Genomic DNA, 24,007 nt, shown 5'->3' with positions numbered 1-24,007 from the left:
AAATATTTGATTATGTTTGATATCATTTTATTGAAAGATTCTGAAGTATGTTTGTTGTTTTACTGATTCATCTGGATTATGTTTGAGTTTGTCATTGAATTATTTTCCTCTTTATTTTCTCATTGTGTTTGTGTTTGTCTCCTTTTTCCTCTCTGTGTGAAACAACAATAAACCTGCTGGAATATCTGATGAAAATATAAATAAATAGAATATGAAATAAATCCCTCAGTTCAGTGTGTTTGTGACTGTGGCTGAGATGGAGGTGAAACATGTGAACCTGGGCTGTGGTTTACTGCTCTCTTCCTGTCACAAACACTGTTTGACGTCTGTTCATCTGTTGGTTTTTGTTCAGGCTGCTCGCATCATTTCTCACTGTGGGGATCTCTCTTCACACAGGAGCAGTAGTAGGTGGCTGAATGAAGGAGTGTAACGTTCTGGATCTTCAACTCACAGCCGTTCTGATTATTCACAACTGAGAAATCATTTATCTGAGTATGATTGTACCTCCGCTCTATGTTACAACTGGTCTTGTCCATAACCAGAATAACTGTAAATGTTTCTGTGTCTTTCTTCTGGCGCCACCCTACTTTATCACTGTAGTCACACTGGTCAGTTCCTCGACAGCTGAAGGAGACGTTTCCACCAACTCTCCTGGTCAATGTTAAATCCTGCTGAATCAGCTGTGCTGCCATGGCAACCAGCGCTGTAGAGAAGCAGACAGATAGATGAAGGTCAGTGTGACAGTGTTTGTTCCAGGTGGACTTTGTTGGCTCCTGATTGGCTGGAAACACTCACCTGAACACAGACAGCACAGAGCAGCAGCTGGGAGGAAAAGCATTTTGTGCAGTGGTGTTTCCTCTGGTGAACCTGGGGAGAAGTGGCGCTCTGACGCAGCTGAGGCCAAACCAGGACGAGCTGCCAGATCAGACGAGGGCCACGTGGTTTCTAACAGGTCCTCAGAGCTCCCATCAGCCCCTGCGGCTCACAGATAAGGCCGCCGCTGCCGATCGACGGCTCGGCTGAAGCTGCCGTGTGATAGAAATAGAAACCCACATTCATGTGAGCAGCAACACATTCAGGTTGGTGGTGAATTTAGTAGCACAGACTGTTATCTGTTGTTGAACAGCTGTGATGAAAAGACAAAAGGACAAATCCACAAAACTCCTCCACTGTGATTTGAAGCCTTAAACGTCCCCTTACATTTCTGTCATTTCACTGAATAACTTGTATCAGATTTTCTGTTGATGTAACTTGTAAACTGTGAATTGTTGCTCTTTTCTGTACACGCAACATCTATTGCATGTCTGTCTGTCCTGGAAGAGGGATCCCTCCTCTGTGGCTCTTCCTGAGGTTTCTTCCATTGTTTTTTTTGTTTTTTTTACCCTGTTAAAAGGTTTTTTTTTCCATCAACATGTGAAGTTTTTCCTCACTCGAATCGAGGGTCTAAGGACAGAGGATGTTGTTCACTGTACAGATTGTAAAGCCCACTGAGGCAATGTGATTGTGATTTTGGGCTATATAAATAAAATTGATTTGATTTGATTTGATTTGAATCATTTCATTTCTATGAAAAACAATATAGTAATGATATAGTTCATAATATAGTTGCAGTAGAAAAAGTATTTGAAGTATTTTTAGAAGTAGTACCAACAATACTGCCAGTAATACTCCTCATTTACTGCTGTGTGTTTTCTATCCACTAGATGTCACTGTGGGTTTGTCGCCAGTAAAATAAGAGGGCGGAGCGTCATGGTGTCGTCATGGCAACCGTCATCAGCATCACGTGGATGTCCCTGCACTTCCCGTGACTGACCACAGGGTGGTGGTGTTTCTCTGTGATGTTTAATGTCAGCACCAGCAGCATAAAATAGAGCCGGACACAGAAAAGTGAAGGGATGCACTCTGTGCTCCCCGGACACACATCAGGTGTTGTGGGTTCATCCAAGGCCGTCTGTTCAGCTGGATATCGTTTTGGGAAAATCTCCTTTGCTCAGTGTTTCTCTGGGTGAGCTTTAAACTGACTGCGTCTGTGACTCTGTCAGTCTCTGCCAGGGTATGCTTGGCGGATGAGGCCTTTCAGATGAAATCGGTTACCTCTGTTTACGCTTTGATTTTACCACTTTATTAAATTACACAAAGACAACCTTGTGTGAATCATGTATATTTGTTCACTTCTAAATAAGATTTTCCACCCCAGGGGAGAGCAATGACCTGCTTTCACCGACTGAACTTTCACTAGAGCTTCACCTGAGACAACACTGACAGAAAACATAAAATATTAAATCAGCTGCTGTTTGACTTCATATTCTGAGTTAAAAGAATTAAAAGCAATTTAAAAATGAGTGGCCAGAAGTGATCCATCATCAGTGTAGGTGGAAACACTCAGTCTTTCATTGTACAGCGCCGATTCACAACAGAAGTCTCATGACACTTTCCAAATTGAGCAGGTCTGAACCATATTCCCCTGATTTATGTATTTACAGGGACCGAACATTTCCCCCATCAAAAAGCACCAAATGTGGTGAAAAAATGTGCCTTTTATTAGAAAGATATCCTGAGCAGAACCGGACTCAATGGTGGTTCTGCCTCGACCGGGTGGGGAGAGAGAGTGAGAGAAGGAGTGGGAGAGATGGGAGAGGTTTGTACAACGACTACATTTTTACTAATTAAGATATAAGTATTAATACTGAAAGTATAACAACAACTAAACAACAACAACAACAATGATGATGATGATGATGATGATGATAGTAGAAGTCAAGCAGAATGTTATCCATACATTGGAACCTGCGAGACGAGAGAGGACCAAGACTCTGGTGAAGAAGCCATGTCAGTAACATGTATTAATGAGACATGAATGTGTACAGATAGACAGAAAGAGAGAGGAGCTCAGTGCATCATGGGAAAAATCCCCCATCAGCCTCAACCTATAGCAGCATAGCTAAGAGTCTGTGCAGGCCCTAACTATTGGCTTCATCAAAGAGGGAAGATTTAAGTTTACCCTTAAACGTAGAGAGGATTTCTGCCTCTTACGTCTTTAAGATATGCTGGTTCCAGGCCACTGAAGGCTTTTAATGTAAGGAGGAGGATTTTAAATTCAATTCTGGATTTTACAGGAAGTCAGTACAGAGAGGCTAGTAACGGAGAAATGTGTTCTCTAATATGAGCTCTTGTTAGTATTTGTGCAGCAGCATTCTGGATCAAATGGAGAGTCTTTACATAATTATTAGTGTAGCTGATAGAAGGGAATTACAATAATCTAGCCTTGAGGGAACAACAAGTGTGGACTAACGAATGTTCCTGATTTTAACAATGTTCCATAGGTGGAAGAAGGGAGTCCTTGGCATTTGTTTTATGTGGGAGTTGAAGGACAAATCCTGATCAAAGATAACTTTGAGATTCCGTACTGTGGTGCTGGAGGCCAGAGTGATGCCATCCAGAGTCACTGTATTATCAGATAATGTGTCTCTAAGATGTTTAGGTTCCAGCATGATAATTTCTGTTTTGTCTGAGTTAAGAAGCAGTAAATTGCAGGTCAACTAACCGATTAGTGTCATCTGGCTTAATTAATAGGTATAACTGTGTATCATCTGCATAACAATGGCAATGAATGGAGTGTTTTCTAATGATAATCCCTAAAGGGAGCATATATAAAATGAATAGTATTGGTCTGAGTACAGAACCTTGTTGAACCCCATGACTGACTTTGGTATACATTCATTGTTAACTGAGTGGTCTGAAATCAGTCTGATGAATAGGACTTAAACCAGCTCCATGCAGTTCTTTTAATACCAATTAAATGTTCTGTTTCTTGTAACAGGATGAGATGGTTAATGGTGTCAAATGCTGCACAAAGATCCAACAAGACTAACACAGAGACAAGACCCTCGTCAGATGAAATTAAGAGATCATCTGCAACTTTAACCAATGCTGTTTCTGTGCTTTATGATGCACTCTAAAACCTGACTGTAAATTATGTTCTGTTGACACTGCTGATTGGAAACTGTTTTTCTAAAGAATCTTAGAGAAGAAGGGAAGGTTAGTTACGGGTCTACAGTTGGTTTAAACATCTGGATCAAGTGTCATCTTTTTAAGTGGAGGTTTAAGTATAGAAGTATTGAGTAAATGTAGAACTCCTTTAAGCAATTTAGTCGGAATCAGATTTCACAGACACGTTGATGGCTTAGATGAAGAAAATAAGCCAGTGAAGATTGATGGCAATTCACAGCTGTTTCTGAGGGTTCCGTGTTAGAAGCTAAATTGATAACATCTGAGGTCAGAACATGATGAATTGTGTCTCTAAGAAGTAGAATTTTATCATTTAGAAGCCTTTAAAATCATTACTGTGGACTGTTGTAATACAAGGATCATTAGCGATCAATCAATAGAAGTCAAAGTGCTGTGAAAAGGCCTAGTGTCACACAGCGGCCTTATCTGTGAGCCGCAGGGGCTGATGGGAGCTCTGAGGACCTGTTAGAAACCACGTGGCCCTCGTCTGATCTGGCAGCTCGTCCTGGTTTGGCCTCAGCTGCGTCAGAGCGCCACTTCTCCCCAGGTTCACCAGAGGAAACACCACTGCACAAAATGCTTTTCCTCCCAGCTGCTGCTCTGTGCTGTCTGTGTTCAGGTGAGTGTTTCCAGCCAATCAGGAGCCAACAAAGTCCACCTGGAACAAACACTGTCACACTGACCTTCATCTATCTGTCTGCTTCTCTACAGCGCTGGTTGCCATGGCAGCACAGCTGATTCAGGAGGATTTAACATTGACCAGGAGAGTTGATGGAGACGTCTCCTTCAGCTGTCGAGGAACTGACCAGTGTGACAGTGATGTATATATAGGCTGGTTCCAGAAGAAAGATACAGAAACATTCAAGAGGATTCTGTATTATGACAGGAACAGTTGTGACATAAAGCACAAGGACGATCATCCTCAGAAAGATGATTTCTCAGTTGTGAATAATCAATACGGCTGTGAGTTGGAGATCCAGAAAGTTAAACTCCTTCATTCAGCCACCTACTACTGCGGCTGTTATAAGAAAGTTCCCCACAGTGAGAAATGATGCGAGCAGCCTGAACAAAAACCAACAGATGAACAGACGTCAAACAGTGTTTGTGACAGGAAGAGAGCAGTAAACCACAGCCCAGGTTCACATGTTTCACCTCCATCTCAGCCACAGTCACAAACACACTGAACTGAGGGATTTATTTCATATTCTATTTATTTATATTTTCATCGGATATTCCAGCAGGTTTATTGTTGTTTCACACAGAGAGGAAAAAGGAGACAAACACAAACACAATGAGAAAATAAAGAGGAAAATAATTCAATGACAAACTCAAACATAATCCAGATGAATCAGTAAAACAACAAACATACTTCAGAATATTTCAATAAAATGATATCAAACATAATCAGATATTTACAGCCCAACGTCCTGCTGCTGAATAAAGTCCATCCGTCCCTCACAACACTAATGTGCTCTGAATGAAAACACTTCCAGCAGCACTTGTTGTTTAACACCTTTCAGCACATTTCACCACATCATTTCACTTTAGGACATTTTAAAAGACAAATCTCGGACACATGTCAGCTCAGGACTTTGTCCTTCTAGCAGCGGCTCATTAGGACGCTCATCTTGTTGGACACATTTCATCAGTTTCCTGTGGATGTTTCTGCTTCCCAGAGGATGAACCCTAACATTCATGGTGACCTCCTGACCTTTCCTCTAGCGCCACCATCAGGACAAAAGTGTCTCCAGACCAACACTTCAGCATCTGGAAAGTTAACAACTTGATTTTTAATCAACTGACTGAAAACTTTAAAGAATGAAACACTTAAAGCTGCACAAATCAAGATGTTACATGAACAGAGGCTGAAATGACTTTGTGTCATCGAGGGATGGGTGGTCACTGGAGGACGAGGAGGTTTCCGGTGTCTGTTACACAAACTGATGCAGACAACAAACACACAGACAGACACACCTAGGCTCACCTAGCCCTAGCAACCCACAGGAAGGCCTGTTGGACCAACGACCCACAAGTGGCCCTTAAGACTGAAACTCAGAGCTCACACGTGTCCTTAATGACTTGTGTCTTGTAAGGACACTCCCACACGTTGTAAGGACACTCCCACACATAGTTTAAAAGCCTGCAGCTCCTCCAATTAGAACTGATGAAAGCCTTTTGGATGAGAGGTGAGACGTCTTCAAGGAACTGAAACAAGTTCAATTGACTATGATACAGAACTTCAAATTACCATGACCTGGATGCATCGAGCCATGTCTGTTCCTTTAGGGAGATTTCAGTCTTGTTTAAAATCACCCAGACCATTTTGATCAACTTCCCTTCTAAAGCTTTTTTATCTTTCTACAGCCAGTCAAAAAACACGATTGCAAATTCCAGAAACACAACGACATTAACCAGAAAACACATCAGAATTTTGTTAGAGGGCGAGACTTGTACATATTGAATCTGATTGGCCAGATCAGGGTCAATCACAGTGGGAATGTGAGGAGTTCCGCGTTGACTGGAAATCATACAGTAGAAGAGGACATGTTTGGTCATCACATTCTACATCGACAAAGGAACATTGGTGAGAAAATACGTTTTTCCTTACATACTATTGTAATGTGTAATGTGTCAGTAACATTTAACATGAATACATTATGAAGGATATGAACTGTTGAGAAAGTTGATGTTTGATGATTGTCATTTATTTTACTCTAAGATGTAGTTACCTTTGTTGGGCCTCAATGCCACATGGCTCAAACAAAGAGAAGGCCTGTAGGGGAAATCGAAAGCCTAACTACCAGGACTTGAGGAGTTAAGAACAAAGGAACAGGACCAAGGCCCAAAAGGTGTGAAACACTCAGTGCGTTTACATGCACAGCTTAGTCAGATTACAGCCATAGTTCGACTATGCTACTCAATCAGACAACTGCAATTATCCCAGTATACATGCCGGTGAGAAAATCGGATTATTGGGCCGGAGCCCCGGTACACTAGGTGGCACTGTACCCATTTCAACTAGTGGTAACAGAGTCACCGCCGGCTGACCTCTTTACGTCACCAGCTGCCTCGGCATTCAAGAAAGATGGCGTACGAAGAGCAAAACGAAGCTACATCTTTGTACACTTCGTATATATTGTGTACATGATAATTACACAAACTAGATGCACAATGGTGCTCTTTCTTGCTGTGATTTCCATTGCGGCAAGCCCGGAACATCCACCAGGATCACAATGACGTCACTCCCAGTTAAAAGGCTGGGAGACCCCAAATTGCATTGCATTCCAGGTTAGCGCTAAGTTGTGGAGAGACTACTGCTGTAAGGGTGTAACTTTGAGAAATGTTTTTCATTTTGCTTGACCTAAGCTTCAGTTCCCTCCTCGCTGGACGAGACAGAGACTGCTTTTGTTTTACTTTCGTTTTTGTTTGAATATTTGTCATTATTGTTTTGGATCCATAGAGGAAAGCTGTACAACCCAGTTGTTCCTCACAGCCTGCAGAAGGAGACGAAACCCCCGAGGTCTGGTTCTTCATCAGATCGACTCGCAGCGTGATCGCTGCCTGCCTACTTCAGCTTTTAGCATGCTAAAGCTGACCCCGCGCTTGCGCTCCCAAACGACTTGGAGTTTCGAGTCAGACAGGACACACGCTAGCCACAATGAGCGGCCCAAGTCAGAGGGTTTTGTTTGGGCAGAAACAGATAGCATAGAGCGTGTTTTTCTTTGTTGTGCTTTGGTTTGTTGTTAAAGGACCACCAAGTCCGATTTATGGTTTACTATACTGTGTGCTAACTGTGGAGCTTGCTAGGAGCTCATTCAGGCTAATCCACTCAGCGGATAGTCTGTGTAGTCTTGCCGCTAAACACTGTCGATTATAACTGAGCAGTGTCTGTGATTATTTTGCACAATCCCACGTAAGGGATAATGTATAGAATCAGCAATCATTATCGGTAAAGATTCCAACGAAAAAAAACTTGACACAATGTGTCATTTTACAATGTATTTGTTACCGTTCATAGTGTTTTCCAGCAGAGAAATATCGTTTGCCAAACCGACGCCATTTGGCTTCTCCCTCTTCGATGCTTTCCTCTCTTTTTCTTTTCTTGACTGGTGACAACAACTCAGCCTTTAGCCAAGAGTTGAAATCACCTGATTTTCCAAAAATATTGAAGTCAATGTGAAACTCATCCATACTAGTGGCGTAGGAGTACGTTTTTTCCGAAGTAGGCTACAGATCAGCTGACGTCGCTTAGCGACCGAAGACGCTGGGGTGATAAGTGACTGGACTACTTGTGGGGCAAAGATTCAAGAATGCGGATTTACTCTGGCTGTAAAGAGGAGCACACAACACTCCATCATGTCCCAGCCGCAGAGGACAGAAGAGCGGCATGGATTTATTCATTTTTGAAGGCAACGTCCCAGCTACAGTTAGCAAAAACTGTTCGTGTGTGCTAACCACCTCCAGACTGACTGTTTCTCCAACCTCGGTCAGTACAAGGCAGGAGTAGTCCAGAGACTTTTTCTAAACGGTGGGGAACTTCCAACTTTGTGTGGAATACCTGCAGATGAGGGACATGTAAATATACAAATAATTAGCTGTGTGTCTGTAGATAAGGGTGAACTCTTGAGTGATGTACTGTGTTTTGCCACTGAGAACAAGGTAATGTTAGCAGCTAACCGCTAACGTTAGCTTCTCTCAATTCAATTCAATTCAATTCAAAGAACTTTATTTTTCCGTTAGGAACTTCATTTGTAAAAAGCGTCAGTGCAGTGCAAATTTTAGACAAGATAAATAAGCAAATAAATACATACAGGTGAATACAAAAGAAGTACAAAACAAATGTTAAAAAGAGAAGGACACTCATCCACACGCTCACACACACGAACACACACCCCCACACACAAGCCAGACCGGGTCAGCTGTTCAGTAATCCTATTGATGCTGGGACAAAGCTTGTCATGGCTCTCTTTGTTTTAAAAGTGAGGGATCTGTATCTCAGGACCACACAAGTTAGTGCTTCAGCAGAATCATTGTGTGTAGTACCTTTCTGAACTTGCATACTATGTAATACGTGTCCTAGGGAAATGTCTGCATATACAAATATTACCTGTGTTTATTTAGCAATTTCAAATGAACTAACCAAGCAGTGTCACATAGTACAAGCTAACGCTAATCGCGAGCTTCCAAGCTCATGCTAACCTTGATCCTCTAGTTCGCAATCAACACGGTCTCCACATGCAAACCCAGAGAACCGGTCGGTCAAGCAGTACATACACACACCCTCCACCGGGTCTAAGTTGTCAGGATTTTATGAAATAATGCATTTGAAAATGTTTTCTAAATTGGAATATGTTGGCATAGGCCGGGGCAAAACCAGTGTACTGTTGACTGCTACACAGAGTTTAGATTCTCTGCCTGAGCCCGCCGCTATCCTCGGCCGGGCCGGGCTGGGCCAGGCTGGGCCCTTGACCAAGTATTTGTGCTTTTTTGTTTTTAATAACTCAAAATAATGACCATATTTCCAGCTAGAAAACGCGCATCTTTCTCCTCCCTCCATTTTTGTGTTGCTCCGTGGTGTTACACGTGAGTTATCCTCATGGCTAAAATGTGACTTGAGACGTACGTGACATCACTCCCCGAGACAAGAAGAAAGCAAGAATATATATTTTTACTAAGGAAAATGACCAAAATAATTGTAGAGCACAGTGACTTGAATAAATAACTTTAATCTGATTGCTCGTTTGGAAATATTGACATGTTAGATTACTCGTTACTGAAAAAAAAGTTCTCAGACCAGAGTAACGTAACGCATTGCAGCCTTTAGTGCGCGAATTATACTGTAACAGTGCTGTTGTGTGTTATCCTATCTATAACTGGGAATGCTGTGCAGGTAAATTAAACTGTGATCACTTGAGAACATTTGCCCATTTCTTGAAATTGTTTTCATGTTTGATTGTCTTTTTATTCAAGACTCTACCTGGCTGCACTGCATTACAAAGAGAAGGCTGATAGAGGACAAGCCACCACATCATCAGGAGATCCTCTTTTCAAACTGAGCTTTCCAAAGTCCAGGAAGGAAGGGAGAGTGCAGAGCCAAACCCGTGAAGACAGAGGCGACATTCCATAAGTTTTACAATCTTTTATTTGAACCTCACAAATTTAAATAAACATGGACACACAGACATCACACAAAAGGTTGAAAACAAACACTTAAAATCTGAATTCTTTTAAAATGGTTTTCTAAATAAATAAGGATAATGTATAAATAAGAAGTAATTAGGAGAAATAAGAGAAACTTTACAACACTGCAGCACAAGGCTTTTAGGTTCTACTGCAATTTTCCTGTAAACATACATTTTTGTTTATTGCACTGCAGACTACGGTGATGCACTGTTGGACCTGAGGCCTGTACTGCGAAGGGGGCTCAACATAGCCAGGCTTTGTGCTCATGATGCCGCTCAACAAAGCCCCAAGTCCCCAAACAGAGTTAAACGGTACTGCGACGGTGGTTATCAACTTAATTTGTCAAGTCCGGTTCTCTGCTTTCTGCTCTGCGCGCGTTCACATAAAAGGGGGCGTTTGACGTCATATTATTCTACTTCCGTGCGAAAATGGATCGATCCCGGGCCACATATTTTACTCAAGATGAGCAGATTCTTATTATGCAGGACTATGAAGAATTCAAAGAAACCATCACGGTAAAAAGTAACACTGTCGCCGCCAATAGAGAGAGGGAGGGCTGCTGGCAGAAAAGTGCTGACCGTGTAAATGCGTAAGTTAACAATGATTAATATTATGATCAATATGATATTAAGCCCTTGGTTTTTTAATTTCTGAAAGCTCAACATTGTGCAACTTTTACATATTAACCCTCATCCATTTAAAAAATAAATAAACTGAAGCAACAACTATCTTTTTTCATTTTTGAATGATGTCTATATTGTTTTCACATTTTACTGATCTCAGTTATAGAATGCGCGCGTGTGTTTTATTGAAAGCGAGGTTGAGTGTGCATAGACTATAATTGTTCAGTGTGTTTTTGTTTTTTTTGTTTTTTTGTATTAGTGTGTCGGGATGAACAAGCAAATGTAGCTACTGTCCCTGTACAATGAGAATAAAGACCTTTTTGACAGTGAAAATCGCTCAAGCCTGTAAGATTTGTGTTTGGGCGTACACTGCCCTACAACGGGTGAAACATTGATCAGTTCATCAGTTTATTCATGGCCACATCAAAGAAATAATTAACTTTACTCATTATCTGTGACAAATAAATACCAGGTTGGCCTAATTAATATTTCATATTGCATTTTATTAAGATGTGGAAGCAGCAGTCGGACATGGCAGCAAGTTAGAGCCAAATACAAAAAAAACATTCAAAGTGGTATGTAGCCAAGCTGCCCCATCATTTTGTCAGAGTGTGTTCTTGCTCAGATTTTCTGCATCACCAACTGAATGTAAGAAGGTTCCCGTGGCGAAAAAACGAAGGGCTACACAAACAGTTTGCCCGACAGTGAGCGCACAGCTTCTTCGAGTGGCATTCCTGACACTCGGCTCAATAAGTCAGCAAATGTTCCGTATTCCCTCGGCTGAAAATCTATATCGCTCATAGAGAATTTCATCAGGAAATGCCAGCGGATCAGCGCGATCTCGAAGAAGCCGCTCACGTCGTAGTGCTGCCGGAATTATTCTTGCTCCCAGGTCCACCGGGTTCTCAATGAATGGTGACGCCATCTCCGAATATGTTACACAGTGAAACAGCGGCGCTTTTATAGCCGATTTTAAGCTGAAACTCTGAACAGAACCTGGTCGGGACCAGGTTGTGAGTTAAGCATAAGTTACCATGGTGATCTAGCCGGGTTAAAAGAGAGCCACCTTCGTAGTACAGGGAAGCCTGGCTTTAGACTCAACATACCTCGCTAACCCACTAAACTGGCTTCGCAGTACAGCCCTCTGATCTTCGAGAAGGTTTTCCAGGACCCTGCCCCATATGTGAACGAGGTGCTGAAACTAATAATCCCTGAAGACCTCTTGGACCACGCAGACAGGCAGCACAACTCTCACTCTCCACCCCAGAGAGCCCCAGCACCAGCTAACAAAGCTTCGGTAGGCTATATTGGCTGAACACAAAGTCAGCACTGAATGTTTACACCCATGGCAACTAGATACTTTCTTTGTTATTATTTTCATATTGATATTGAAGTTAATATATAAAGTCAAACTGTTTTACTTCAGATATTTATTTTCTTGTTATTATTTCATTCATGTCAACACATGTTTACAAATGTTTTTACAATAAAACATCTTTCCTAACTGTTCTGTGTTTTCATTTGATAATAAAAAAAAGAGAAGATACTAAAACTATAAGCAACGTAAGATAGAGGACACAGTTATGTACGTTTAATCATAACACTTTTACGATAAATGAATAGTATTTTTGTGACTAAAAGCTTACTGCACTATTCCCCTCAGACGTAAACGTCCATAGACTGTCCGATAAATGTTCAGTGCATTCTGCAGTGCAGATACATTCAGACAGACAGGTTACAGGCCAGGAGGGTCCACCATGCATGATGGTGGCTCAGGATGTTGCTGTTAGTCTTTGTGTAACCTAGAAATTATTAAAGGTAAGTGAGTGACAATAGATTAGAGAAAAGAGAGACTGCAAAATGAATACCATGTTCGCCCAGTGTTCACACTTAATTGTGGTATTTCCATACAGCAGATATTCTTGGGTTCTGTAGGCATTTGTTCACAATTGTCACAGGAACACCTGTTTTTATGCAGAATTTGTATCATTCATTGGAAACTATGATCGCTAATTATGTCGCATTGTTTCTTTGGTAAAATATTTAAAGTTTATAAACCGTTGTAACTGGTTAAAAAACTTCTGATGGTAAAGAGGTGATGGGAGGCAACTGTGGCTTACTGAAAACTAGTTGTTGAAAATTGCTGGCAGTAGCTAATTACAGGTCGTCACTGCAAATAAGAGGTTCTCAATCAACTTACCTGGCTACATAAAGGTAAATAATAATATGGGGTTACGCTTTTCTCTTGTAACGGCTGTTGCTAAATTACATCCCCGTTACTGCAACTGCACAGCAGTAAACACCAGCCAAGGTTTGGCTAAGCTTTATGATGTAAACACTGGAGGCAGGAGAAGGGGGCTGCTATCAGAACAACGCGGGGCAGACGGCCAGTAAGTCCGTAAAACTTTAGTTAGTCTGCAGTAACATAAAAGTAATGTCGAGTTAACAAACTTAACTACTAACCACTGAGAAACATACATGTTCATTCTTGGCTGCTTACTTTCTTGTGGAGCCTCTTGTTCTGGGTCAGACTGTAGTCTGTTGTCCAGCAGCCATTACTCCCACAAACTCCGCCGTTGCCATGGTCACATGATGTCGTCCTCACGTCTTCCGCAGGTAGGAAAAGGTGGGCGGCACCGTGGGCGGTGCACGCATTAGCTCATTAGCATTTAAAGGGAAAGGCACTGAAACCAGCCACCTGGAGCAGGGCTGTGAAACTGGTGTTTCAAGAACCCTGCTGTGCTCAATCCTTCAGCTTATTTCGACCAAAGCATGTTAATAACATTACATTTAGACATCAAGGAACCATGTTAAGATGCAGAAATGACCATAATATGGGACCTTTAAATTAATCAATGATGATAAATTAACTAATAATCAATAATCAATATCGATTCCCAACACCTTTACATCTAAAGGTGTCTTGAGGGTGAACTCATGAATTGCAAATGTTCTGGACAGAGGTCAGATATTCTCCAAGGTCCTGATGTGAACAGAGCTTTCTCCAGATCCAGGTTATGGGTCATCAGCAGCTGTTGGGTTCACCTGCGATGTTCTCCCTCAGCTGGCTGCAGTCTGTCAGCTGGGAGATGATATAAGAGGGCTGCAGTTCCCCTGCTCAGCTGGTTGTGTGTCTTCAGGGAGTCGACACCATCAGTCAGCTTTCTGTGTTTTCTGTTTGAGTGAAAATCTGAGTCGAGGGTGTTTGAGATGTTTTTCTTTCGGCCAGTTTCCATACATTTTGCTTCCCCCCCGTTCAGTGACTCTCAGTTCACCTCTGGTTTTTGGCTCAAATCCTTTTTTTCGTTTATAATTTTGATAGAATCAGTGGATGGCTGTTTGTTTTCTCCCACCACCTCCTTTCAGACACAGAGGGACCAGTTGTCTTTGAACCTTTTGTGATTTGTGCAGTGCTTTGTTAGTTTCAGAACATGTGACTCCTGAGGAAACGTAACAAGACCCATCATCAATCTCAGTTGATGATCACTGTGTAATGTTCATCCAAACTGTACAAATAGTTCACTGCAACATGACAATATCAGCTGCCTTCATTTACCTGAGTCACCTTAGACATCATCACAACAGTTGCCCCCCTGAGAGATTTGGCAGGAGCTGCCACTGGAGCTGGTGGAGCTGTCAGAGTCAGGAAAACAAGAGGTTACAGAACCACAGCCACAGGAGACTGATTCAGCACAGGAACTGGAGACAGCTGCAGCTCAGCTCAGACAGGTTGCTGCAGAACAGGAACAGAGGACTGCTGCAAGGCAGAGCAGGAGGCCGGCAGCTGGAGGTCTGGACGGGGATCAGGAAAGACCGCCGGTCCGGTTCTGGAGTGAGTCCGCTGACCCGACGACAAGGAAGCGGCAACAGGTGTCGACTGGGCCGCCGACTGAGGACCAGGAACTGGTGGACCTGCTGGTGGAGCTAGATAACAAGTCAGAATCAACAAAGTCAATGAATGAAGTTCATCCTCTGGGGACCAAGAATGTCTGTAGAAAATGTCATGTCAGTCCATCCATCCATCCTTTGGTCCAGGTCCAATCCATGTGGACTAAAGTAGTGGAGCGACAGACATTAGCATCCACAGAGCAACACTGCTAGTGTGTCTAAAAAGACAATAAAAGAAGAGACAGTCATGTTGATATGAACATTAGAGAAACACATCATGGAGCTGAAACATGATCCTGCTTCATCATTTGGACTCGTTCACCTCAGCCGACACGTTCAACAGCACACAGGTTTTTGTATTACTCTGTCTCACTGTGGGAGGAACATATGGGTACGACATCTTTTTCTCTGGAACCAAATTACTTGTAACAGGTAAGAATTAAGCGTCATTTTCCTTCAGTTGTTTTCTTGAAAAGTGTAAAATGTGTTTTTGATGAGTTTCTGCTGCTTCAGGCTTTACATGTTAGTTTGTTCATAATTAGTAGAGAATTATTGCAGCCGTGCAGCTATTGTTCCATAAAAAGGTTCATAACTCCTGAAAAGATGTTTAAATCTCACTGCACAGCTGAAGTTCTTCTTTATTTCTGCAGGAGATCAAACTGATTCATAGAGAAAAAGTTTGATATTGACAATGTTACAAATATACAGTATTTGATCCTCTCAGTTAGTGCTGGACAAAACGTTATATCCCGATATAGCTAATTATATACATATATATATATATATATATATATATATATATACATATATATATACATGTACGTATATATATGTATATATATATGTATGTATGTATGTATTTATGTATTTTTTTGTTTACTTATTTATTTATTTATTTATTTATTCATTTATTTATTTATTTATTAATTTTTGATAACCATGTGAATTAAAGGCAAATTAATGGCATTTCTCCTTTTATTCGTGACTTTTAGCAGGACTGTCACAACAAATAAGAATTTGTAAACAAAAACTATTCCAAGCTTTCAGGCTCTTTTGGTGTGTTTTTTTCTTTTCCGTCACTTTGTGGTTTTGAGGTAACGTTGGTGATTTGTCGCATCTTCTCGCTGTCTCTATACTGTTTTTCATGTCAGGTCTTTAAGTGGGAGAAAGGATTAGATGTGTTCGAGTCGTTAGTGAACTCGTTTTGAACTCAAAATGTGAATATCCAACAGTCATTCCGACGTTGAGTTGTGCTTTACACGGCGTATTCATTCACATGTTCAATGTTACAAATATACAGTATTTGATCCTCTCAGTAATTCAACACCAAATCTTGTTTTTATAAAACAACATCATATATGACATTAAACATCATTTGATATATGTCAGTAAATGTATTTGAAAAACATATAACTTTAAATAGGTTGTAAAGGATAATTAATAATTCATAATCAAATGGTCAACTGTATTGTATATGATGGTACATATGTCTTTTAGTGTGAGATATATTTATACATGAAGGAAACACAGACTGAATATGTTGCTACAATAAATATAAAACATACAAATTATACAAAAATATAAAATATATGATAAACAGTGTTCGTTTAACAAACAGTATGATAAGCAATAGCACATGTAACCATGTATATTCTATGTTGATTGAATTTTGAATAATTTGATAACATAATAATAAATACATTCATTAATAATTTCAAGTATAATCAAATCTAATTTCAAATAATTAAAAGTAAATGTATTACAAGCTTGTGATAGTAAATATTGTTTACGACATACCGACATACTAATTTTCATTAGACGTAATTTTTTATATTATACCATAGCTTACCTTTCTTCATATTATATTACAAAGCAGTCTTTATTCATATTTAACATATGTGAACATATTTTTGTAATTGTGTTAAATGTAAAAAAAAAAACTTAAATCATGAAATTATTGATGAACTGATTAGTTTTTCTTTAGCAGATGAACTGCAGTACACGCTGGTAAATCTGTAATATGTTAGGCATAAAGTCATAAGACAATATGTTCTAATGACTTTAAAAAGTATTTTATGTGAATGTAAATATATATTTTATGATAAAATATATATTAACATGATATTTAAAGAGGCTTTTCAATTTTCTCTTTAGTTATATGAAAACATGTATTTGTAATTGTGTGTTAAGTGTAAATTTTTATGAAAAAACTTGAAATTCAAAATGCATTTTGATAAAATATTTATGATGGATAATGTAAACATTAAAATATCAGCGCATATTAAAATTGAGGGTAAATATGTCCTTTATTATAATCTGTCTTTTATCATGATACAGATGAAGATTTTCCATTGTATGAAAATATGATGTTATATTATTATTAGTAAGAGTCATAATAATGATGAATGTGCACATTGAAAGATGCTGAACACATAATGTTGTTTGTCCCCATATAACATATGATGACATGACATGATGAGTGTGTTTGATGTGCAGGTGAATCCAGTCTATGTGTTGAACTTTGTGCTGTATTGATGAGTAGTTTAGTGATCAGAGTCCATGTAGTTTCCAGGATCACACTGAATGCAGTGCAGTGCTGGAAGCTGCTGTTGACTGTGTCAATGTGTGTCTGTGCTGCTTGTTGCTGCTGTCAAGCTTCAGATGAGCAGGTAGTGAAGCCCGTGGTGAGCGTGTACCCAGCAGCATCCAGAGCCCACCTGGAGGGGAGGAGCTCCCTGTTGTGTGTGGCCTCAGCCATGTTTCCTCCTCTGGTCCGCTTCTCCTGGAAAAGACGAAGGCAGGATCAGGAGCAGTGGGTCCCTGCTAAGGGAGAGCAGCTGGAGCTCAGAGAGTCGGGATGCACCGCCACCATCTTGCCGCTTAATCAGGACTCTCCCCACAAGTATAAATACCGCTGCTCCGTCCAGCACGAGGGGGGCACAGTGGAGGCCCAAACAGAACAAGGTAATGAGTGTGTTGTGCTGAAGTAAGAAAGAAAGAATCATTTGACCTGGCCATGACTCTGGCCTGCACTTGGGTTGCCGTTTCACGTGAGCACTGACTGTGCTGCTCATTGAAAGTGGGGGACGGGTTACTGATGTGGATCTCAGGTCAGAGAGAGAGTGACAGACCTGATAATAAAGCTTTGTTAGCTGCTGAGGATGATTATGAATCATCTGAATGTCAAGCCTGTTAACTTATCTGGTCAACTGCTGCTGTTGCTGCTGTTCAGTGTTCCTCCTCATACCTAGACTGTTTGACATTGTGCTGAAATTCACTGACCAATAATTAGACATATTGCCGGGCATGTGTCACTATTTAATTGAAGTGCAACCTCTTTTACTTTTCTAATGTATAATCACAAGTAGTTAATAATGTGTTATGTTGACCCACTGGTGTAAGTAGTAGTGTGCAGGCTGCAGCAGTTGTTTGTCCTTGTCTGTCTGCTGCAGCTACATGTTTCTGTTGTACAGTAATAATCAGGCTAATCGACTCTATAACTGTCCAGATGCTCTCAGGAAAGTGTTGCAGAAGCTGCTGGAGAAGAACCTTCTAATCTGCCATCTACACCTGAAGCATCAGAGAATTTAAAATAATGTGGACTCTGAAACACTGCTGTGTTATTATTATTATCATTTTTACTGTTGTTTATATTATTACTTAATGTTCAGTTAAACCTTGTTGCTAATTAAAAACAGGTCTTAGTCAGATTAAATGAAGCTTATTTGTACAGTGCCTACTTTATATGAAGTAGAATGACACAACAGACTTCATGCAGTGGTGTAACAGTCTGGATGTACTGTATGTTTGAATACAGCTGCAGTTCAAACAACAAGCAGAAGCATCACCACCACATCCAGCGCACCACCTACCTACATCGTAACGCAGCCTGAAGCAGGTGAGTTCTGTTAACTATATGTTACTGTGGGCTTTGTCTCCATTACATAAAACCAATAACAGATTCACAGAATGTAAATAAATCTCTGTACGCAAAGGACAAAGAAGAAGACCAATATTGGAGGGCCGTGATGTTCAGGCCTCAGACGGCACTGCATTAAAAACAGATACAATTCTGTGGTGGAAATCATTACGTCTCTGATCCACTGCTATGTTGTCATTATTATTATTATTATTATTATTATTATTAGTAGTAGTAGTAGTAGTAGTAGTAGCATTAGTAATAATAATGATATTTTTATTGTTGTTGTTGTTGATGTTGATGTTATTATCATTACATAATGTCACAGTTAAACCTACTTACTAATTGAATGCAGGTCTTAGTCAGATTAAATGAAGCATATTTGTACAGTGCCTACTTTATATGAAGTAGAATGACACAACAGACTTCATGCAGTGGTGTAACAGTCTGGATGTTCTGTATGTTTGAATACAGCTGCAGGTCAGACAACAAACAGCAGCAACACCACATCCATCGTAACACAGCCTGAAGCAGGTGAGTTCTTCACGTGCAAAGACAATCACTGACCATAGCACCATTTTGAAAAATTAACACTGTCTGTCTGTCTGTCTGTCTGTGTGTGTGTGTGTGTGTGTGTGTGTGTGTGTGTGTCAGTGTCCTTCCAGTCTCAGTGCAGGGTGAAGCTGCTCTGTGTGCTCTACACAGTGCTGATAGTGAAGAGTCTGGTGTACTGCTGTGGACTCTCTCTGCTGAGGATCCTCTGAAACAAGGGACCGTCCACCAACTGCTCACATGCTGACTGACTGTTTTCTGCTCGCCTTTTCTCACCATCAAATCTCATCAGTTCGTCTCATTGATCACTTTGATCAGCACTCACAAATGTCAATGTTCATGTTTTGTGGTTGGTTGTAAAATGTATCTTTTGATGCACAGGTTAGATTCAGTCATCCTACATATATAAATACATATATACACATATATATATGCAGTGACTGAGTATAAATTCTGTGCTATAGTGTTATTTTCATCCTCTAGTTTATTTCCACTTTGAATTGTGACTTGTATAATAATAGAACATGAAGCTGAATCATTAGCTGTCTGCTAGATATTTGATTGTTTTAGTATTTTTCTCTTCTTGTCTTTCTTTTTAATACATTATGCAGAGTGTGGCAGCTTTGTTAAATTCTTTCAGTGTAACATTCTCAATAAAGTGAAAAATCACAGTGTGTGTTTTAGAAACAGTCTTGTTTTTATGGATTTCAGTTTGTCTTCAGAGCAAATCATCAGAAACAGAATCAACTTCATGGACCATGTATGTTGACGCCTACAAGTCATTTGACTCTGGTTGTAATTAGCTCTCAATATACTTTCACACAGCAGCAAGAACAAATGTAGAGGAAGATGTGAATATTAGCATACAGCTAAACAAGGACAACAAAGCTAAAGAAAGAGAAGCAAACAGAAACATATAGCTATTATATACAAGTCAGTAGGTGTGGCTGTGCCACCAGGTTCAGTGCTGAGCCCCTTTTATAATTGTGTCAGTGTGGATGTCAAACTCTACGCTGATGACACAGCAGTTACACACCTTCACATGAGTGTTTTTGAGTTTGTAATCAGAGGAAAACAGCATTGAAACTTAAAAACAGGCTTCATGCCACAGTAACATGTCACATTTGGAGCTGTGTGAGTGAAGCACAGACAGCTGCACTGATACAAACTGAAGCTAGAAGCTGACTGACAGGAGATCAGTGGCTCAGTGGGGTTAACCAGGTGAACTGTTGGAAACTGACCACTGATTGAGACGGACACACGACTCTGACGGCTCTGACAGCAGCTCTCTGATCAGCTGGAACCTCATTATGAGACCTGAGGTGAACCAACATGGACGCTCCACTTCAGCTTCATTAAACAACAAGACGACTTGTTTGTCTCTGTGGTTTGTGTTTCTGTCTGAGTGGTTTGTGTTCTGTCGCTCTGATCGATGAGAAAAGATGAACCACATGTTCCTGTAAATGCTACAGTCGAGGAGTCACTGCTGCAAATCCTCTCGTGGTCATTTAAACACTTTGAGAAGGTTTTTATTTCTTTAGCTGTAACTTAACATGAGAAAATGTATCATTGCTTATTATTAATGGTGTACAACTCATGTAACATCATACATAATAATGCTATATTACTACACATTATTTTTACATATATCAACAGTTTAATTTAATAGTGTTTTAGTATTATTAAATAAATGAATCAAGTGAAATATGAGAAAATGAACACTTATACACCTAATATACACTTAATATGGACTTTGTTCTTTGTAATGATTTTTCATTTGGTTGATAATTAAACATTTCTTTGCCCCGTTCCTCAAAATAAACTGAAGTATATTTCATGTACACTGGATGTTTCTGTAGTTTTGTGTATATATCACATGATTTTATGTGTTAGCTGTTACATTCACCAAATATTTTAAAATATTGCATTTTTTATGTATGATTAATCTATTATCAGTATTACTTATATAATGGTGTGTTTGTCTCCCAGGTGAATAAGACAGATGGAAGCTGAGACAGTGAGTACTGAGCGCTGTAACTGTTGTAACTGTCATTGTGTTGTTCATGTGAAAAAGTGCAGCTAACGGTGAGGAGGCTGCAGAGCAGAAACCCACACAGCCCATCTGCTGCAGGAAAGGAAGTGCTGGTTGGCTCTCAACAGTTTTTTATGAGTCCTAATAACCACTGAGAACAGATTCATATCTGCTGCTGTACACACTCATCAACTCCTCTCCCTCTCTGGACTGCTTTGTCTTTTCTCTTGTTGTCTGGAAGCCTTTTTTCCACTGAGCCCTCCACCCACACAAAGTTGAACTGAGCCCAGAGACCAACAGTGACCCCCCACCTGGAGCTCACGTCCATGGACTTTATTATGGTGATGTGATTTTAGCCATCAAAGTTTCACTTTACAGTTCACACTTGCTGTTGATGAGAGCCAACAAGTCCTCCTAGAAAACTGACAAAAGGCTTCTTTGTCAGCGGCCTCCACAGCAACACATGTGAGTGTTTCCTGTTCTGACGTCTCAGTGGTTCATGTCTGCTGAGGATGTGTCTGTTACACTGACTGGTTGGAGGAGCTCAATCATGAAAAAAAGATTCTTGTTCATTTTCAGCAACTCAAAGTGCTTTCCCATCAAATTTGAAGAACCTTTAACGAGAGCTGTGGAGCCTCGTCTCAGCTCCAGCCTGATCTGAAAAATGTACAGCTGCTGTCAAGTTAAATACTATGGCTAAGCTTGGCCCATGGTGGATCGTTCTGTATCACATTGTTGAGTGGGTCGGTCCAGTGAATTACAGAACTGTCCTGGTGGACACAGGTAGGGATCTATGGCTGGTTCATGAGTGTAACTTGAAGGAGCTGAGCTGGAGGCTCAGGAGAGGGAAGTGTGAGGGTGTGTGTGTGTGTGTAGTACTTCTCTTTTATTTGGGCTGAACCTCTCACTCCCTCTGGACTGATTGCAGTGTATTCAGATCACTTATTACAGGTGTGGAGACTGGCTCCTAATTAACAAGTGGGAGCAGCTTGAGTCATTCCCCTCACAGGCAATCAGGGTGAGACGTTGCCCTTTTGTGAAGGCTTAGGAGAGGTGGGGTATGACACTCAAATCGGTCCAGTCCTCCTTCTGATTCTGTCCTGGACTCACTGCAGACCTGATCCAAACATACTGTCAGTCAGAACCTCTGCTCTGTTGAACCTTCTTGCTGTCCATTTAATATTGTACAAGAGTGAATGTTGCCAACCTCTACTGTCAAGAACTTCAACAGCTTCCAACCATTACAGCTGTTCTGGTTGTAATTATTAAGTCAATTATTAATCAGAATTACAAATAGTTTAGTACAGTTAGATGATTAGATGACACTGAATTATTGAATTGGTTATCATTTCCCATCTTCAAGGATGGTCTATGTAAATAATAATCCTTTTAATACTCGATCAGTACTAAATAATTGTGCCTTATCTGATGCAGTGCACGGTGTTATGGTGCCCCGAGTGAGGCACTGTACTGTTGGATTTATCAATCACATTCATATATATATTTGAATATCCAAAATCAAATCCACTTCGAGCCAATTTCTCTTTCTGCTATTGATTAAAGTTGAAGTCCTCTTTAGGAATTGTGAGAACTTCCATGGTTTGGACTTGTTTATCCAGCACATCTCACAGATGGTGGTCAACACCTCTAACTCTTTGTTGTGCCCCTCAAACCATCCTGAACCATCCTTGCTGGCACGGCACATTGTCCTGCTGAAAGAGGCCACAGCCATCAGGGAATACCGTTTCAATGAAAGGGTGTACATGGTCTGCAACAATGCTTAGTGTGGCAGGACGGTCTCATCTTTTCCCACATGCCCCCCCCTCCTCCTCGCTCCATCCACATTAGGTGTGGATTGACGCACTGATTGATGGGCGGCGCTGCGTGCTTTTTCTATACTGGCCTGGTCACACCTGCGATCCCTTTCTCCTTTCCGGTTCTGCTCATCCTCCGTGGTGGCTGTGGCCCGGCGTGGCAGAGCTGGTGCAGGTGTTTGAGCCTTTGTGGCGTGTCGGAGTGTGGTGGAGCCCGGTTTGGCGTGGCGGATCATCTTGGCGCACGTTTCCTCTTGTTGCACAACAGGTATGCGCATCGCTGTCCTCCTTCCCACTTAGTGTGCCGCAGGGCGCATCGGTGACACGGTTCTCCTTTTTGTTGCTGTAGTGTGGCAGGCTTCTGTCGCCGTGGGGGCCGCGTTGCTCCGCTGGAAGCCCTCCTGGGTGTGGTTGTGCGTCCTCGTGGTAAGTCGGCGTTGTCTGTCCTCCTCTTTCCCTTCTAACCGCTGCTCGACCCCCGGCTAATTGTTAACATTCTGTGCCACAGTTTGGATCAGGCAGAAGCCGTGTAATAACTCTGCTACCTGGCCTGCTGTGACGCTGTGCCGGTGAGGTCCATTTAAACATTCATTCATCGCCACGGCTCCCTGGACGACGCTGCTGTTTTGTGTGGCTCCATTGATTGGCTGCTGCTGATTTTAGGCAGCTGTTTTGGTGTCATTTAAAAAATAATTTTTGTTGTTTTCTTTTTTTTGGGTTTTTTTTTAATTGAGTTTGCGTCCAGCATCCCCCTCACAGAGCTGTCATCAGAGCCCTAATGCTGGGCTCTCTGGGGGCTGCTGCATGGGTTTATTGATTTGAGGAAAAGCTTGATTTATTAATTTGTTTATTGTTAAGTGTAAATTTGAGTTTCTTTGTATTATTTTTCATCGTTTTTGTTTAATTGTATTTGAAGATTTAATTGGTTATTTTTGGTTCCTTTTTTTATAATACTTTATTGTTGGTGTGTGTGTGTGTGTGTGAGAGA

At 40.9% G+C, this 24,007-nt stretch overlaps 1 protein-coding gene across 1 annotated transcript in view; it reads left to right on the top strand.

The window, feature by feature from the left end:
* Positions 1–4,584: 4,584 nt before the first annotated feature.
* The window catches only part of LOC115572075 (uncharacterized), a 37,908-nt gene continuing 18,485 nt past the window's right edge, over positions 4,585–24,007 (top strand). The window contains exons 1-5 of the mRNA XM_030401872.1: positions 4,585–4,627; positions 4,720–5,049; positions 15,084–15,134; positions 17,364–17,666; positions 18,520–18,600. Of these exons, the coding sequence (XP_030257732.1) occupies positions 4,585–4,627; positions 4,720–5,049; positions 15,084–15,134; positions 17,364–17,666; positions 18,520–18,600 (808 nt within the window). The remainder of the gene's footprint in view (positions 4,628–4,719; positions 5,050–15,083; positions 15,135–17,363; positions 17,667–18,519; positions 18,601–24,007) is intronic.

Source organism: Sparus aurata, chromosome 21 (assembly GCF_900880675.1).
Source record: "Sparus aurata chromosome 21, fSpaAur1.1, whole genome shotgun sequence".
NCBI classification, from domain to species: domain Eukaryota; kingdom Metazoa; phylum Chordata; class Actinopteri; order Spariformes; family Sparidae; genus Sparus; species Sparus aurata.
This window is presented reverse-complemented; position numbering and strand designations above follow the sequence as displayed.